The sequence below is a fragment of the Exophiala viscosa genome (assembly GCF_022695815.1).
Source record: "Exophiala viscosa unplaced genomic scaffold EDD37scaffold_10, whole genome shotgun sequence".
Classification (NCBI taxonomy): Eukaryota; Fungi; Ascomycota; class Eurotiomycetes; order Chaetothyriales; family Herpotrichiellaceae; genus Exophiala; species Exophiala viscosa.
The window spans coordinates 504,649-521,698 of NW_026944362.1; the positions used below are offsets into that span (position 1 = coordinate 504,649).

At 51.3% G+C, this 17,050-nt stretch overlaps 9 protein-coding genes across 9 annotated transcripts; 4 read left to right on the forward strand and 5 right to left on the reverse strand.

The window, feature by feature from the left end:
• Positions 1 to 16: 16 nt before the first annotated feature.
• On the reverse strand, positions 17 to 1,392 carry EDD37DRAFT_638081 (proteasome component PRE3). Its single transcript, XM_062817079.1, has 2 exons — positions 828 to 1,392; positions 17 to 776 (listed from the first exon to the last, which is right to left on the reverse strand). The coding sequence occupies exons 1-2, from the start codon at positions 1,196 to 1,198 to the stop codon at positions 455 to 457; spliced, it is 693 nt and encodes a 230-aa protein (XP_062667316.1). The 5' UTR covers positions 1,199 to 1,392; the 3' UTR covers positions 17 to 454.
• A 70-nt stretch (positions 1,393 to 1,462) lies between these two features.
• On the forward strand, positions 1,463 to 2,670 carry EDD37DRAFT_115787 (Alpha/Beta hydrolase protein). The gene has a single exon (XM_062809281.1). The coding sequence runs from the start codon at positions 1,697 to 1,699 to the stop codon at positions 2,654 to 2,656; it is 960 nt and encodes a 319-aa protein (XP_062667317.1). The 5' UTR covers positions 1,463 to 1,696; the 3' UTR covers positions 2,657 to 2,670.
• On the reverse strand, positions 2,671 to 3,880 carry EDD37DRAFT_115784 (ATP synthase mitochondrial F1 complex assembly factor 1). The gene is made up of 2 exons (XM_062809280.1): positions 3,637 to 3,880; positions 2,671 to 3,576 (listed from the first exon to the last, which is right to left on the reverse strand). Exons 1-2 carry the CDS (start codon positions 3,807 to 3,809, stop codon positions 2,685 to 2,687), a joined length of 1,065 nt encoding a protein of 354 aa, XP_062667318.1. The 5' UTR covers positions 3,810 to 3,880; the 3' UTR covers positions 2,671 to 2,684.
• A 970-nt stretch (positions 3,881 to 4,850) lies between these two features.
• EDD37DRAFT_115779 (uncharacterized protein) lies at positions 4,851 to 5,580 on the reverse strand. Its single transcript, XM_062809279.1, has one exon. The coding sequence runs from the start codon at positions 5,404 to 5,406 to the stop codon at positions 4,936 to 4,938; it is 471 nt and encodes a 156-aa protein (XP_062667319.1). The 5' UTR covers positions 5,407 to 5,580; the 3' UTR covers positions 4,851 to 4,935.
• A 145-nt stretch (positions 5,581 to 5,725) lies between these two features.
• EDD37DRAFT_115949 (rRNA-processing protein FCF1) lies at positions 5,726 to 6,749 on the forward strand. Its single transcript, XM_062809283.1, has 3 exons — positions 5,726 to 6,027; positions 6,076 to 6,503; positions 6,688 to 6,749. Exons 1-3 carry the CDS (start codon positions 5,888 to 5,890, stop codon positions 6,702 to 6,704), a joined length of 585 nt encoding a protein of 194 aa, XP_062667320.1. The 5' UTR covers positions 5,726 to 5,887; the 3' UTR covers positions 6,705 to 6,749.
• EDD37DRAFT_115858 (uncharacterized protein) lies at positions 6,399 to 7,436 on the reverse strand. The gene is made up of 2 exons (XM_062809282.1): positions 6,681 to 7,436; positions 6,399 to 6,496 (listed from the first exon to the last, which is right to left on the reverse strand). The coding sequence occupies exon 1, from the start codon at positions 7,119 to 7,121 to the stop codon at positions 6,795 to 6,797; it is 327 nt and encodes a 108-aa protein (XP_062667321.1). The 5' UTR covers positions 7,122 to 7,436; the 3' UTR covers positions 6,399 to 6,496; positions 6,681 to 6,794.
• Positions 7,267 to 8,904, reverse strand: EDD37DRAFT_115978 (ATP phosphoribosyltransferase). The gene has a single exon (XM_062809284.1). It carries the CDS (start codon positions 8,704 to 8,706, stop codon positions 7,753 to 7,755), a length of 954 nt encoding a protein of 317 aa, XP_062667322.1. The 5' UTR covers positions 8,707 to 8,904; the 3' UTR covers positions 7,267 to 7,752.
• A 289-nt stretch (positions 8,905 to 9,193) lies between these two features.
• Positions 9,194 to 9,531, forward strand: EDD37DRAFT_652799 (40S ribosomal protein S28; the record flags this gene model as incomplete). The annotated part of the gene is made up of 3 exons (XM_062818481.1): positions 9,194 to 9,254; positions 9,318 to 9,401; positions 9,470 to 9,531. The coding sequence occupies 3 exons, from the start codon at positions 9,194 to 9,196 to the stop codon at positions 9,529 to 9,531; spliced, it is 207 nt and encodes a 68-aa protein (XP_062667323.1).
• Positions 9,532 to 10,578: 1,047 nt separating this feature from the next.
• EDD37DRAFT_611952 (proteasome stabiliser-domain-containing protein) lies at positions 10,579 to 16,256 on the forward strand (the record flags this gene model as incomplete). The annotated part of the gene is made up of 2 exons (XM_062815321.1): positions 10,579 to 15,647; positions 15,704 to 16,256. 2 exons carry the CDS (start codon positions 10,579 to 10,581, stop codon positions 16,254 to 16,256), a joined length of 5,622 nt encoding a protein of 1,873 aa, XP_062667324.1.
• Between the last annotated feature and the right edge of the window lie 794 nt (positions 16,257 to 17,050).

Below are 17,050 nucleotides of genomic sequence, written 5' to 3' on the forward strand. Positions count from 1 at the left end.
GCAAGGGCGAGGATTCGTCGCTGGGGCGTCAAAAGAGGGTCGTCAAATAGTGGCTTGTGCCAGCTGCCAGTGCCAGCCTGGCTACCGCCTGTGCCGCCAAAAAGGCTGCTGGCGTCATTTTGCATGAGGGCTCGATACCCACTCCTACCTAGGTACCTATGATCCAAATATAATAATATATTGGTACTGCATCGCGTAGAACCCCCCCAAAATTGATCAAGACGAGGACGTATGGCATCAAGACTACTACGCCCACTACAATTCAGGCCGCTGGCTTGTAACCGTGGTTGATGCTGAGAGGTCCCTCTGGCCGAACAACTGATAGGTTCAGGCTTTACCGCCTAGTGTTGACGTCCGTTGCTTTTTGCTTGGGTATGCTAATGTATCACAACCTTCCTGCCCGATTGAATGCATGAGCCCAAATGATCCTTGACGCCGTCAATGCACATCCTCTTTATTTCGTTCCAGGTCCTCGATAATCTTGATCTGGGAGATACAAGTGCCGCTGGGCTCCCTTCGCTGTGAGAACCACCATTCGAATCACGCCACCAGAACTGCCATCCCATTTGATGGCTTCTCCTAGAGCACTCTTCACAAATTGTATGCCTTCTTCCTCCGTCATTCCTTCTTTCCAGTATGAATCACAGAAACCGTAAATGTAGGTCGAACCAGATCCACCAATTGCATACGGTCCCTTGTGCAGCGAGCCACCAAGAGGTATTGAGTAGACTTGGCCACCATTGCGTTTGTCGTAGCCAGCAATGATCATGCCGGCGCTGGGGATCTATCAGTATGTATTTCCGAGTTGCGGGTATGAGTATCCTTACCTCAGTTGGTCTTTGTTCTCGTAGCATAGCTCTTGAAACAGTGCAGCAGCCGTTTGTGTTGTTGGTGACTCGTTGTTCATGATGCCGTACATTCCCAGATGGTACTGCACAATATCTGCAACAGCCTGTGTGTCTGCCGCAGAGCCTGACCGACAGCACCAGATGGTATCATGTACTTGTGTGAGTTTGTCCGTCACTCGGTTTGCGATATATGCGCCTGTGGTTGTCCGACTGTCTGCTCCCAGTATGACTCCGTCTTTGAAATTGATTGCCATGATTGACGTTCCCAAGTTGACTTCTCCCGACTTGAGATGATTCATGTCCACGTGAATGCCATCTTCGCCTAGCATGCCCGTACCGGGTCCGATCATGATTGCAGAGATACAACGAGGCTTGCAGGAGGGCGACCGAGTCAAATTGCTGATGTGCTTCTGAAGATGAGAGGAACGAGACGCAGATTTGGGTTCAACAGGTGCAGATGAAGGATGGCGAGTCGGGAATGAGGTGGTGTGGACGATGAATTGGAAAGTGTCAGTACACAGGAAAGGCACCCAAGAACGCGTTTACTCCGATAATTGAAGCTTCAGCCAAAGCGGCGTGACCAGATGCACCAAGTTAGCTCCAGTTCCCGGCTGGGGCTCTCCGCCGACTATCCTCGCTCGAGCCTCGAATTACGCCACTCATGTGCCCGGTTTGTTGTTCATGTTCCTTGAGCAAACACCTTCTACTCTCGTTGCGATAGAAGGCGCCTCATATCCCTGACTGCAAACAATCCTACATTTTTAGTCGTTCGCTGTTTTCTTGGGGTCTGAACGCTGGTCGGACAACCCCTTATCGTGATCAAGACAATTAATTCACCCTGCGTCCTCATGTCGAACCCGTTGACTACCATGTTCTCCTATCTGCGCATTCCTATATTCGCTTCTTCTGGACTCGCCGCTCTGGGCAGCAGTCTCCTCTATTTCAAACAGAACGACCTCATCTATCCCGCAAATCTACCTGCTGGTGCGCGGACGAACGTGCCCACGCCCGAACAGTTCAACATCACACAAGCAGAGTCGATCAAATTTCCTACGCCCGACGGTGAGACTCTGCACGCCTATCTCCTTCGACCCCCGACTCCCTCGCTGAAGAAGAATATCACTCTCATAACCTTCCATGGCAATGCCGGAAATGTCGGCCATCGACTCCCCATTGGCAAAGTCCTGTCCGAAAGTCTAGGCTGCCACGTCTTCATGGTAGAGTATCGAGGCTATGGTTTGTCCACTGGCTCGCCAGATGAGAACGGACTGTCCATCGACGGACAGACAGCACTGGACTATGTGCGCAACCATGAAGAGCTGAGAAAGACAAACATCGTTCTGTATGGCCAAAGTTTGGGTGGTGCGCTTGTTGTGAAGCTGCTGCAGACCAACGAGCAGGCCGGCGACATCGCAGGCGTGATCCTAGAAAACACCTTCCTGTCTATTCGGAAACTGATCCCCAGTGTGATGCCACCAGCCAAGTTTATTGCATACCTCTGCCATCAGAGGTGGAACTCGGAGGAATTGATGGCCAAAGTGACAGACAAAGACATTCCAATTCTGTTTCTGTCCGGTCGCAAGGACGAGATCGTGCCGCCGTCAATGATGAAGACTCTGTACGAGACGTGTCCCACAAGAAAGATCTGGAAAGAGTTCCCCAATGGCGACCACAACTCAACGGTTGCAGAGGCGGGCTATTTCGACGCTATCTGGGAATTTCTGGTCCAGGAGGTACTAAAAGGTCGCCGGAAAGAGAACGTCCAGCGGGGTGACACAGACGTCAAGCGGGACGAGCTTTGGAGCTGATGGAGTACGCAAGGCGGAAGAAATATCCTTATGAGATCCTTTCAGCTTCATCCACCAGTTCTTCGAGGTCGAAACCTTGGTCACCATTGCTGAATTTTTTCAGCAGTCCTTGTCGCTTCTCGCCACCAACACCGGCGCCGTGACCTTCATGGTCATAGAACTTTTGGAGGCACATTAATAGCCACCTGCCTTCCTCGACGCTGACGCCGCGGCCGTCAACGACCGAGCCATTGAGCAGAACAATCCCATGGGAGTCGGCGAGGTCCAGATGGTGGGTGATGGTGGTGTGCGGCTGCGCATATGCCCCGTGGAGTTTGTAGGCAGCCAGGTGTGTGAAGAGGACGGTACTGGTATGGTTGTTCGCAGTCCTGACCTCTGGACTGGGAGGAGTGCCAGCAGGAGGATGGAAACCCCATTGAAGGAAGTGGATGTCTGCGGCGGAACGCTCGCCTCCTTCAAAGCCACTTGGGGATTGTTTTACGTCTCCGCTGCCATCTTCTGCTGCAGGCCGAGGCAAAGGAAGGACAAACTGAGGATGCGTCCTGGCTGTCCGGTAGAGTCGGTGGTACGTCTCGAGGGGGACGACGGCGCAAAGGGACAAGGGATCGTTGGCATGCCGCAGTCTCCATATGTATTCCACCTCTTTCTTCGGTAAAGAAGACACTTTTTCTAGGTCGAGGTAGGATGACAGTGGCTTGATGCCTGGAGCATTTGACTTGGATTGGCCTTGCGTGCTAGCCTGCGGTGCTGGTGCTGCTTGTGGGGTAGGCGGAGGAGGTGGAGGTTGTGGAAACATAGACTCGCTTGCTGTTGAGGATGGTTTTGATGGAACGGTGGGAAGCTTCGCTGCAGTACGCCTCGCCTCTTTGATTTTATCTTGATATGCCTCTTTCAGCGAGGAAATAGATTCATGGCCCTCCCTTCGTATATATGTTAGTCTTTCCCCGCGTTTCGCAGCATTGGGTCATGTGTAGACTTACTGCCTTGCTTTCTGCTGCAGTTTCTCCTTGTACCTGTCTATGATACGCTCCTGGTCACGGTGGGTGGTGACAAAGCGGACATCGTGGACGCGGGCCCATCGGCGCTGGCACCGGATATGCGTAGCCGACAGGTCAATCGTACGTCGGATGGCTAATTTCGATGTCGCCGACATTATGACTGACTCAGCGGCGACAGGGAGGTCGTGGGCGGAGGACGTGAAGACGGAATGAATTATGTCGAAAGATGTTGATATATCTGCGGCAAGCTTCTGGTCCACTCTGATTGGTCAGTGTGGGTATAGTCCTTGTTCGCACCAGGACGACCATGTCCACCCGACCACATACAATGTGTTGTCTATATCACTCCGTATGGGAGAAGGCACTCTCTGCTACCCGGATCTTGAGTGGACGAGCTTGATAGATTCAATAGATCCCATTGATATTTTCATGTCTACGTGAAGATGTTTCCATACCAGAACGCCTCGCTAAATGTCCTAATACACACTCCCATGGAGTGACAGAAGATGTCGAGCGCTTGCTGAATGTCCAAGTGTCAATGTCCAAGATAATGCAAAGCCATACACTGATTGCCATGAACCGCTTTCCCATACTCTGATCCTGCCACACCACTGAAATCCTGCCTTGATCTTTTATATCCCCGAGATTGCCCTATGCATTTGCCCATAATTCCAAGAAGCAACACACCAATGGTGGGCACCCACTTTGATGGCGATGGCGATGCCGTGGTCTGGCTGGTTGGGCCTCTTCTAGACAAGTTGTGTTGCGTGTCCGACTTGTCTAGTCTTGCATTCAGTCTTGAGACCTAGGAAAGCAGCAGGACAGGAAGAGGTAATTAGAGAGGGTCCGAGAGGACCAGCCAGACTTTTTGCCACTTTTTGCACGACCCAAGGTGGCCTTCGCTGTTGACTTGTGTATCGTGGTGTGGCAAAATATGCAAGTCGACAACGAAGTCGGTGAGAGTTCGCGGCGGCGTCCTCTCCTGATAACAATGTCTGACGATACTCTCGAGGATGGCCTGGTTGGTTATACCGAACTGGTGAATCGCCTCCGCATCACCATCGAAAGATCTAAGCCACTTATTGGAAAAGCATGTTGGTATGGCCAATAGCCGTCTTTGTCATAACGTTGTGGCCAACGACGATTCTGTCATTCCTCATCTTCCCACGACCAATCGGTGCCCAAGTCATTTGCAAGAATACCCGTGTCCGTACCTGGCCATCCAAGCATCCTCGAATATCCAGAGGTGCAGAGTTTTATGACAGTACCGAAGGACAAGGCTCATCCACGGTAAGTGCTTGATGCGTCGCGATAATGCCCGGATGGCAGATGTTGACTAGGGGGCCGTTGAGACTGTTTGGCGACTTCTGCTGTGGGGGAGAAGAACAAACTCGGTACATTCGAGAACGAGCGAGGGAGTTTACTCAGATCTGTCATGTCATGCCCGGATTGTGCTGCAGGATTCTTCTTGAGGTCTTCCGCCAGTGGTGTGTAGGACACTGCGCCGCCTGCGGCACCACTCCTTGCGTCACGTTTGAAGGCGCGATTGATGGACCAGGACATCACTACCCTCCAAACGAAGATCAGTAGCGCAACGGAGGCCAGTGCGGCGCCGACGACTATGAAGACGAAGTTTTCTGGAAGTTGAGATGAAGCCAGGTAAGGGGCCCCAGCCGTCGGAGGCACTGTAGGAGCAGGATAATTGTAGCCGCCCGAAAGCGTGGGAAAGGCGGTATTGGTTGATGCAACCATATTGTATAATTTCTAGGTACTGAGGTACTGGCTATTATGTTTGAGGATATGCAGCGTGCAAAGTGAGTGTGAGTTGACTATGTACAGGAAGAATGGAGAGAGGTCTGTTGTTATGAAAGGTCATTGCTTGCGAAGCAAGGGTGTGTCGGATCATGGATGGGCGTGCGCGTTCACATTTGAGACTCTAAGTGGTCCCTAGCCGTTTGGTGCCTGTGGTGCCTGGTATTTTGGGCGGGCGGGGCTGAACTAACGTGAGAATTATTGTGGCTGAAGTTTTTCTTTTGGAGAAACAGGATCGCCTGGAAACTCACCTTTGGCATATTTCTCCACGCTTGTCTCGGTTTAGTTCCGGCATTAACTCTAGAGACTCTTTGGTTAAGGCCGCGGCGTCACAAAATATTTCTCATTTGCGGCAAACTGCCATTTCCTAGAAAGTCGAATCAACTAGAAGACATCCACACCATTCCTCGTCTCGGCCAGAATGGGCGTCAACAAGAAGACTCGCAAGTTCGCCCAGGTGAAGCGCGTCATCGGTCAGCGAGATGCTCGCCTCAAGAAGAATCAAGAGACTGGCAAGGACGCAGAACAAAAGAAAAAGGACGACGATGTAATACGCGAGGTGTAAGTCGCCTGCAGGATATGAAATCGACTTCTGCTAACAGGTCACAGACCCCAAGTGTCATCAGCCCTGTTCTTTCAGTACAATACTGCTCTGGTGCCTCCTTACCAAGTCCTTGTCGACACGAACTTTCTCTCCCACACGGTACAAAAGAAACTTGAAATGCTACCTACCATGATGGACTGCCTCTATGCGAAGTGTATCCCTGTGATCAGCGACTGTGTAATGAGTGAGCTCGAAAAGCTGGGTCAGAGGTACAGAATTGCGCTGCGTATTGCGAGAGATGAACGCTGGGAACGCTTGAAATGCGGGCACAAAGGCACATATGCCGATGACTGTATTGTCGACCGAGTCATGAGGCATAAGATTTACATTGTTGCGACCAACGACAGAGATCTCAAGCGACGAATTCGAAAGATCCCCGGTGTGCCTATCATGAGTGTAGCAAGAGGAAAATATGTTATTGAACGACTTCCAGGTAAGTACCAACTGCATATTCATCATCAAAATCCGGCTGTTCTGTTTTCCCTATCGGACTCGAATGGCAGAAGAGGCCAGGTCCATGTGTTGCTGTGGCCACATGTTGTCCGCCAACATTACAAGCTCCCAGACATGCCTAGACATATCCCTTGGACAATTTGCTAACGACCTTAACCTTCCAGATGCGCCAGAAAAGTGAGAGAAACAATTGGACCTTTCACACATACAATATCCAAAAGCTCGAAGCGCCTACGCCTTGTTCGAAGATTGCAACGCCACGGCGAATCACTCATGTTTTGACCCTCCACACGGTCCAAACCGCTTCAACTCCCCACGCGGCGAGGGCGACAGAGACTGCGGCCAACACACACATTGCAGCTATCACTTTTTGGCGCAGCTGAAAGGCATCGTCCATTTCTCGCTTAGCCAATTTGCGCTGGTGGGAGTGGTAGTATCCGTCTTTGTTGCTGGAATTGCCGAAGATCCCGCCATATGTCTTTTGGTCAATGAAGAAGAGAGAGATCAAGAACGATATGAAGAGAACCGGTGCCACTATCAAGCGGACAATGAGAGGGTCTCTGGCCACTTCTTCTGTGACTGTCGCTGTTTTGGCCATTACAGGATGCGCTCGGCTTTGCGTGGGAACGACTGATGAGCTTGCTGTAATGTTTCATGCTTTGACGGACGACAATACTCGCGATGAGTGTTTATACGACTGTGCCAGAGTACAGAAAGTCGTTGCCTGATCGCATTACGGATATGGAGGGATGGTGGTCGCATTTCTAGCGAGGGAGTGTGGCTTAGTCACATACCTACGTGTGATGTCAGTCTTCGTATTTCGGCTATGCTAGGGGCCGATATTGAGCAATCAACGCTAAAAGCTCCTTTTACAGTATGCACTTCGACACCCGTGCAGGACAAGGATGCTGGGAGTGTTCTACCTCTCAAATGGTGGTGGAATACACGTATCAAAAAGGTTATCTAGGGGGTATGTACTGCATTCATTTGTTTCGATAGTTCCGTAGGTATGGCATGCTGTGCCTGCTGGAACGTATCAGGAACTGAGCGATACAATTCTCAGAATCTATTGTCCTCAAGCTCGCTCTCTGCGTGGCACCATATATCCAATTACTCCTTACATGTTCCACAAATCCAGATCCACGGTTTTGTCTATGTGATATGCGATTTTTCGACGCAGGTCCCTTCTAGCCCTTTTAAAACCATTGACATGCCAGAAAACCCTCAGTTCACCCCGTCCGCGAGTTGGCAATATCTAGAACCAAGATATCGGTTGCATCCGTTGCAGTCAATTCGTCCATCACCGTGGCAATATTCTTTTTCTCCACCATTGAGCTGACGGCAACCCAGTCCGGCTCGTCAAGGGCAGTGATCGTGGGCGCCCTCTTGCCGGGCGTGATCTTTGTGGCGGCGGGCAACTTGGCTCTCGGAACATTGTACTGACACAGGACGTACCTCTGGGCGGTGATGACTCCTCGTATTCTCGCAGCGATCAAGTTGACCAACTTCTCATTCGACACAGACCTCGACTTGATCAGGACTGCCGTGCTCTCGACCACCGTATCAATCGCTTTGAGACCCGCAGCACGCATTGTCTCACCAGACTCGACCAGGTCGACAATGCCGTCAGCGACTCCCAACGCACATGCTGCTTCAACACTGCCACCAACAAACTTGATTTTGGTCTTCAATTTGGGCACTGGACTCGCTGTGCCGTTGATGCTCTCCTTTCGGCTCCCCATACCTTCCAAGCGCGCGAAATAGTCCTCTGCAAGCCCTGTAAAACTCGTGACGATGTTCCTGCCTACAAGGTCCTCGACTTTCTGTATCGAGCCTTTATCCGGGACCTGTACTTGCAGCTTACATTTCCCAAAGCCGAGGTCCATAACCTCTTCGACTCCTGACTGCTCGCCAAGTGCTAGTCGTGAATCATGCTCGGCGACCTGATCTCGTCCAGTGATACCCAAATCGACTTTGCCTTCGCCCACAAATGTCGGAATGTCTGCTGCCGGCAGAAAAATTAGCGCCAGTGGTAGGTTCTTGACGAGCGCAATATCAAGTCTTGTTTCTCGCCGGAACTGAATGTCTGACCCGGCCAGTAAGTCTAGGGTTGCGGCTTGGAGTCTACCCTTTTTGGGAACCGCGAAGAGTAGCCGGTCGGATAAGTGATTGACGAGATCCATCACGCCGTGGGATATTCTTCCTGGTGACTCTTATTGGAGTTGAGAGTGCTTCGGCAGACTTTTTCTCTGCCGGAATATTCTTCTTGTACCCAGAATCGTTGCCGTCCGACACGTAAATGGTGCGAGCGCAACCTTCCCAGATTCGCACCGTGAAAATGATATAAACGATGAGACTTCCTTCGAATATTAGTCAGTATGTATGCAATGCAAAAAGTTCGTTGCCATGACCTATGGGCAAGAGCTCGATGTGACGGGAGTCATACCCGATGATTGGTTCTAGAAAACCTGACTCGTGATTCGACAGGGATTTGACTTGGCACTCTGTCAGTCTTGGCAACCCACTGCGCAAATCAGGCCAAAATTCTGTTCTTGAACATCGACGACATTGAAGATTACTCCAACCCGACCAGTGTTCTCCTGCCGCATCTTTCACTCACCCATAGCTCTCCCTCGAATACTCATCCCGCAATTCCAAACAAAATCCAAGATGGAAGCCGGCAAAGTTCCCGTCAAGCTCGTCAAGGTCACCAGAGTCCTCGGCCGAACAGGTATGCGCACAGAAATGCAAGAGAGTTGGGAATGATACAGAGGCTGACTGTGGTTTCACCCAGGTTCGCGAGGTGGTGTCACACAAGTCAGAGTCGAATTCATGGATGACACGAGCCGAAGCATTATCCGTAACGTCAAGGGACCAGGTACGAAGCACGCCTGTGGTTCTTTCTGTGTACAAAGAAATATGTACTGACAAGTATGCGTGAAACAGTCAAGGTCGACGATATTCTGTGCCTGCTCGAGTCCGAAAGAGAAGCAAGAAGACTGCGATAAATGGAGCGGGTCCCGGTGGTAGCTATTTCAGGACTGATTCGAATGAGAAAAATGAAGGAGACAACGACATTTCCGGAAGTCAGGTGGTAGGTGGGAAGAGAACGTGTTTGAGAGTCACTCGCGCATTTATCCAGGCTCGCTATTTCTGCAGCCAGGCGTCGGTCATGGTTCCAACTAGAGAGAAGGACCATGGGGTCTGACAGGGACAATCGAAAAGTCAACGACGGTCAGCAAAACCTTTCTTGCAGCGATCGATATGCGTCGCAATATCATTCCATGATCCAGTCAGACTTCTGAATCAAATTCACCCTCGAATCGTCATGACAGCTCTCGATGGGTTTCAACCAGTCTTATGCTCGTGGATAGACGACACGTTTTTGCCTCTCAGCAGTCCTTTGCGACACCTTCCACGACAGGTGCACAAGGGTTATGATCGCACGCAACGCCTCCAGCCATGGCTTCCAGCCGTAAAGTTACCCAGCACTCTTCACAATCTTGCGGCCCATGACCCGTCCCAAGGTTCCCGCATTGTTTACGTTCTTGCCCCCGAGATGTTGATAAGCCGAAACACGGAAGTACGACTTAGCCTGTAATACGAAGTGCGCAATGTGCTTGATTAAAAGTTAGGGGTGCTTCTCATTGATATTCAGCCTTGTCGACACCAGAATCAATCCATAATCCACGAATCAGGAACGTTCTTGGCGTAGATTTGCCCGCAAGGCTTCCGTCGACGACGTGGCGATTCGTGATGTTTTAGATAATACTAGAATCGCAACGTTCGATGACATGATGACGAACCCCTTGTTGCCTCCTCGACGCGTTGAGTGATATAGGTGAAGACCAGTATAATGTTGGGATTGTCTGCACTCATTTCTTGTACTCTTTGACAATACAGTCCTGCCTCTTCATACAATCCCAGTCGCTTTGTCATCTACTGCTTCGAGCCACATTCAAAATACCGTCTTTGCCGCTCTCCAGAACAAGTCGCATGGAAGAACCCAAACCATGATATTGCATTGTGACTGAAGTGTCCTCGAATCACTCAACATGGCGGCGACCTCACCAGCCCCAGCCGATGCGGAGCGAGAGTACAACCTCATCTCGCAACTCGAGCTCCGCATCGCCTCGGCCTCGACGGATACAAAACTGGAAAGCATCCTCCTGCGCTTCCTCCCGGCGCTCATGCTGAAGCTCGCATCACCTGTACCGAAAAATCGAGAGCTCGCCCTCAAAGTGTGCAGCTATGTCTATCAGCGCCTCAAAATCAGCACGGATATCCAATTACCCGTCGCAGCCCTTGTCAAGACATACTCCGAGGCGACAAACGTGTCCGTCTCACAATTCGGTCTTCTATACATCCAGCTCGGTCTGCCTAGACTAAAATCAGATCAGGCGATCGAGACATTACCCGGAGTCCTACAGTTCTCCATTCCCAAAGAGGACAGTCATGATTCCACCAGTACCAAAATGTGGAGCATAGCTTTCGGCTTCCTGCTCGAAATCCTGCGTCAGTGGAAATTGCCCGAGCGAGGCAGCAAGGAAGAAATAGCGCTGAAGGAGACCTTTTCCCTGACACCACCACAGACAGACCATCTTGCCCGTCGCATCAACGATTTCATCTTCTACGACCCCAAGAATCCACACACCCAGCCCGAGAATGCAGACATCCTAGCAGTATACAACACGAATTACAACCGTCGCTCGGAGGTCGTCCCACCGCTAGCCAAATTCCTGTGCACACCACTGTTCACAGACCAACAACGCTTCATTCCTGCTGTCATCATGTCCGTCGACGCCAATGCCGCGGCTTTGACCACCAGCGACATCATGTTCAAGCAATTCAATTTCGACTTCGAAGACGAGCAAAACGTTGACGCCTTGTTCACCCTGTACGATCGATCTCGGCCAAAACTGCAGACACGCATTCTCACACTCCTGTCTCGCAGCCAGAAATCGACGACCCGTCCCGAAAAAGTCCTGTCTCTGGTTCAAGAACAACTCCATCCATCTTCTATGACCGATGGCTCTTCAGCAGCAGCAACAGGTCTGGAGGCTGCCAAGCTTCGCAGTGCCCTGTTCTCATACTTGACGTGGGTGGTCCGCGTGGGCCAACACCTCGGAAACATCAGCCACCGTGTCCAAGACCTCCTAAAAGAATACATCGAAGGACAGGGCTGGCCAGCGATGACCGATCGGTCCTCAGCCGCGGAAATGGAACTTCGCGCCAAGGCATACGAGAGTATAGGGTTGCTAGCTGCCGTCAAGAAGGACACCCCTGGGAACGATCCCGAAGTCAAAGATCGCACCCAAGATTTGATCACATGGGACGATGCCGAGACGGATACTCGTACTCTCGACTTGATCACGTGGCTATTTACGAGTCTACGCTGCGACACTACAAGGGACATTCGAGGGAGTGTCGAAGAGGCTATTGGCCGCGTCATGAATACAGTTACAAACCTCGACGACCAGTCCATGTCTAGATTGAAGCAGCTCCTCCTCTGGAACGTGCTGGCATTGCCTGGCCAGGAAGACCCGATTTACTACTTCACCACAGTCAACAGCACGCGATATCCTGCCGTCAGGTTCGCCAACAAGTGCCTGCCGTTTCATGATGTGGATGCGCGGTTCATGAACGTTCTCGCATTGGCGTCTTCAGATAGAAGAGAAGTCAGCGAAGAAGGTATCCGAGGGCTCGACCCTTACTGGCACGCATCTAATGCACGACTTGTCGGGGTCTCGGCCAGAGATGAAAAGCTCCTTCTGCCCGACCTGGACCAGCTGGTTACACGGTTCTTCGAAGCAGAGCCAGAGCAGGTGAAATGTTACGACAGCCATACTGTCTTAGCTGCTGCCGTGACCTTCTGCCGCAACGTCCTTGTTTGCAATGCGCTCAGCTCGACGACCCACAAGCCGGAAGAGTCGGCGGACTGGCATTCAAGCATTGATGCTCTCGTCAACAATGATCAAGACGTCCGAGTAAAGATCCGGGGCTACCTGCAAGAACTTGCCTTGGAGCCAAAACTCACGCTGCTCCGCGCAGCGCTGAGCGGTGCATCGAAAGGCTCAGGAGAATGTTTAGAGATCGCCCTGCAGTTATTGTCCCTTGCACCGAAAGATGTCCTGCCCTATTTGGAACAGGCAGGCCTCGAGACCGCTTCGAAGCTAGCTTCCAATGCAGGTCTTCAGATACGAGCTGCTCGAATATTCGGCATTCTTGCATCGACATCAGATGACGTCGAAACCCTTGCCAGAACCGAGCTAGAACACTGTCAGAACTGGAAAACAGCCGTAGGAGAAGTAGCGAACAAATTCCAAGGACATCTTCTGCGCGCCTGTTTCTGTCTGACGAGAAGGGCGCTCAGAGGTGGTGCAGAACCTGCAGCTTCCAGTCAGCAAAACTTGGTACAGCTCATTTCCGACATCGTACAGTCCTCCTCAAACAAGACATTGAAAGAAACGGCATTTAGATGTCTCCGCCAGCTTGCACTATGTACACCAACGGCGGAAGGACCTTCGGCCAACGATGAGATCCTGAAACCCATGATGGCTGAAGCGAAGAAGGAGAGCGAAGTCGCTGTCTCGGCTCTTGGCCCACTACTAGGTATACTGTACACCAAAGGTCAAACAATAGAGTTCGAATCACTTTTCGATCGCATACTCGCTCTTCATGAGGTCAAACGCGCGGAATTTCACTTCGCGTTGGGCGAATCTTTGGCTGTTGCCTGTGCTGGATTCCGGTCGTCATCGACAATGACAGAATTTGACGTCGATGCAGACCTGCCGAGCTGGGGCTTCAACGAAAAATTGATGAGTCTCATTCTCGACCGAGTCGTCGAAGATTGCAGGACGACCAAACCTTCCCAGAAAAAGGCCGCGGCGATCTGGCTCTTGTGTATCATCCAGTATTGCGGCGAAGCGGAACCGATCAAGTCAAAGCTGCGTGACTGTCAAGCCACGTTCGCCAGGCTACTTAATGATCGCGACGAGATTGTTCAAGAGACAGGTTCGAGAGGGCTCAGTCTTGTGTACGAGCAGGGTGACAAGCAGCTTCGGGACGACCTAGTCAGGGACCTTGTTCAGAGTTTCACAGGAAGCAAGGCTAAAATGTCGGGTAGTGTCAGTGAAGACACCCAGCTGTTCGAAACTGGCGCTCTTCCAACAGAGAATGGTCAATCTGTGACCACTTACAAAGACATAGTGAGTCTTGCCACGGAAATGGGAGACCCTAGTCTGGTATACAAGTTCATGAACCTGGCCTCGAGCAACGCCATCTGGTCCAGCCGTGCGGCATTTGGCAGATTTGGGCTCGGCAATATTTTGGCCGACTCGACATACCTGGCGGAGAACAAGAAGTTCTATCCCAAGCTCTTCCGGTATCGATTCGACCCGAATCCAAATGTGCAGCGATCGATGAACGAAATTTGGCGAGCCTTAGTCAAAGACACTTCTGCCGTCATAAGTGACAACTTCGACCTCATCATGGATGACCTGTTGAAGAGTGTTGTCTCCGGCAAAGAATGGCGGGCGCGCGAAGCCAGTTGTGCAGCCATTGCCGATCTCGTACAGGGTCGAGAGGTCGAGAAATTCGAAAAGTACCTCGACGACATCTGGAAAGTGGCCTTCAAGGTGCTCGACGACGTCAAGGAGTCTGTTCGCGCAGCTGCAATGAAGCTCTGCAGGACGTTGACGAGCATGTTAATCCGCAATCTCGAGACGGGAGATGGAAACACGAAACGTTCTGCCACTATGCTCAACCACGCCATGCCTTTCTTGATCCAGCAGATGGAGGGCGGAGCAGGACAAGATGTTCAGCAGTACGCCATTGTAACGTTGTTGGAGATCGTCAAAAAGTGCCCGTCAAAATCTCTTCGGCCTTACGCACCTCTGATTTTGGAGACGTTAGTGGTTTCGCTCAGCTCTCTTGAGCACGAGAGTATCAACTACCTGCATTTGAATGCGGACAAGTATGGCTTGACAACGGAGAAGTTGGACAAGATGCGAGTGTCCAGCATCAATGCATCGCCTGTCACGGAAGCAATTGAACGTTGTCTTGACAGCATCACAACGAACACAGACAGCCCTGAAACCGCCTCCGACGCAATGGAGGGAGTCACGCCGACGTCGAAAACAAGAGAGATCTTGCCCCCTATGGAGGACGCAATGCAGCGGCTTGTCAATGCCTACCGGGCTGCCATCGGGCTACCATCCAAGGTCGGTCTGAGCAGAGTCATGATCACCCTAGTCGTCCGCCACCAAGCTGCATTCCGACCTTATGCGGATAGATTTGTCCAGGTGACACGAAAGCATCTTCTTGATCGTAACGCCACTATCAGTGTAGCCTTCAGCACAGCCCTGGGGTATTTGATGAGATTGGCTTCGCCAAAAGAGGTCCAAGCCAGCAGCTCGTATGCGCAGAAGCTATACTTCGAGTCACAGGACCTGGTTCACCGATCCGTGGCTGGAGAGATGATACAAGCCATATCGAAAGCATCCAATGACGTCTTCATGAATTCGGCCTCTATCTTTCTCCCGTTCGCGTTCATTGGCCGGCGAGACACAGACAAGGAAGTCGCAGAACGTTTTGATGTTCCCTGGAAAGAAAACATTGGTGGCTCACGATCGGTCAATCTCTACCTGAGCGAGATAGTGGGTTTGATATCAACACATATCAAATCGCCTCTTTGGCCGATCAAACATGCTTGCTGCTTCGCGGTTGCCGAGCTGGTGTCGATCATGGAAAACAACGAGAAGTACTCGGACAAAAGCGCGACTATTGTCTGGTCGGTAGTTCAAGAAGCGCTGGACGGTAAGACCTGGGAAGGCAAAGAAGATATCATCAAGGTCTACCCAAAGTTTGTGCGGCAAGCTCAAGTGTTGTGGAGCGACAACAAGGTCAGCCAGCAAATGAGGAAGATTGCAATTCGTGAAGCCAAACGTACGAATGTCTCCTATCGACCTCATGCGATAGGATCGCTCGGCGAGTTTGCCGACGTCAGGAAGGATATGGATTTGACCGGCGACCTGATACCATACTTGAGTGACACCCTAGATGAAGTGACCGACGAGGATGCCATGGACGTTGACGGGGCTAATGGTAAGACTTTCGAAAAAAGGTAAGACTCCTCCACTTCAGGCTTGCTGTATCCACCCACTAACCATAGCGGAACAGGACTGTCAATGAAGTCACGGCAAGCGCAATCGTTTCATGCATGTTCAAAATCCTAGCTTCACATCCCGAAACCGAAGTTCTGGACCAGACTATTGCAATTGTGCGAAAAGCGCAAGCCACTCGATCAAGCGAAGTCGACTCAGCACTATACACAGGCGCGAAATTCTTCGTTGACAATTGTGGGAAACAAGCAGACGTTGCTGGTGTGGACAGTGAAATGAAAGGCATTAACAAGGAAAATGCCTCAGCCTCAGATGTCGCACCAGCCTCATCAAAGGGAGATTCGGCAGGAAGCGGGGACGGGCAACGCCTGCATGAGCCATTTGAGCCACTCGTTTTGGCGGTACTCGCCGGTGACGATGCCCGCCAAGCTAATGAGACGGAAAATCTGCGCAGGGACCGTGTGGCTTTGGCGGTGGCCCTGGCCGAAAGAGGGCCCCGGGTATCAGTACCGTTAGCGGCGATCCTTGACAATTGGAGTCAGACCGAACGGTCTAGACCTTTACGTGAAGACATCGACCGCGCCCGGCTCTTGACCAAGAGAAACCACTAGTCCCGTAGTGGAAGCTCATTCAGCTATGGAACGTCTCTCTTTGAGCGGTGAGGGAACGAGGGTTCGGATTAGGGGGTACGAGTATGGCATAGTATAGAACAAGTCGGCTGAATTGAACAGGACGCTCTTCATCATTGTGCATGCCGGAAAAGCGGTGAAATGTCTTCTGTATGGTCACTGATGCTGTGGTCCACAGGCTTGCATGACCGTTTTGGAATTGTGATTCCAAGATCGCGTTCGTTTTCGTTCACCTTTTCGTTGTTAGCGATATTGTTATGTGGGGTGCTGCTGGTCTTGCAGTGTCGGTTCCGGCAAATTTTCAGCCATTGTGTCTTCTGGAGAACCATTCAGGCTAAGTAGTTAGCAGCCGTGCCACATGGATGCCCAATGGTCCTGGTACCCGATACAAGTCCCCGGGGGTGGATCGGTAGCCACATGCTGACAGGCATTTTATGATTTGGGGACTCGTGTTCCTTGCTCCCCACAAAACTCAATCTCGAACATGGAATTATGCATGGGTTTTCCAGCTCGGTTGTTTCGGGGCGGAATATCTTCCCACAAGATCGCAAAAAGGCATCGGATTGTGGGGGAGATTCAGTTTTCCGAAGTCCTCGTAGAGGGTGACAGACGATGCAAGGCAAAGCATTCATGAAATGGACGGGTAGTGATTCGCTCCTGTGCCGTCCATTAGAAATCTCATTTTCTTCAAATTTCTCGTGACGCAGCCTGGGTCAGGTAGCAATGAGAAACAGGAGGAAAGTGCCGGTGACTAAAGTGTCAGTTGTCAGGGAGTG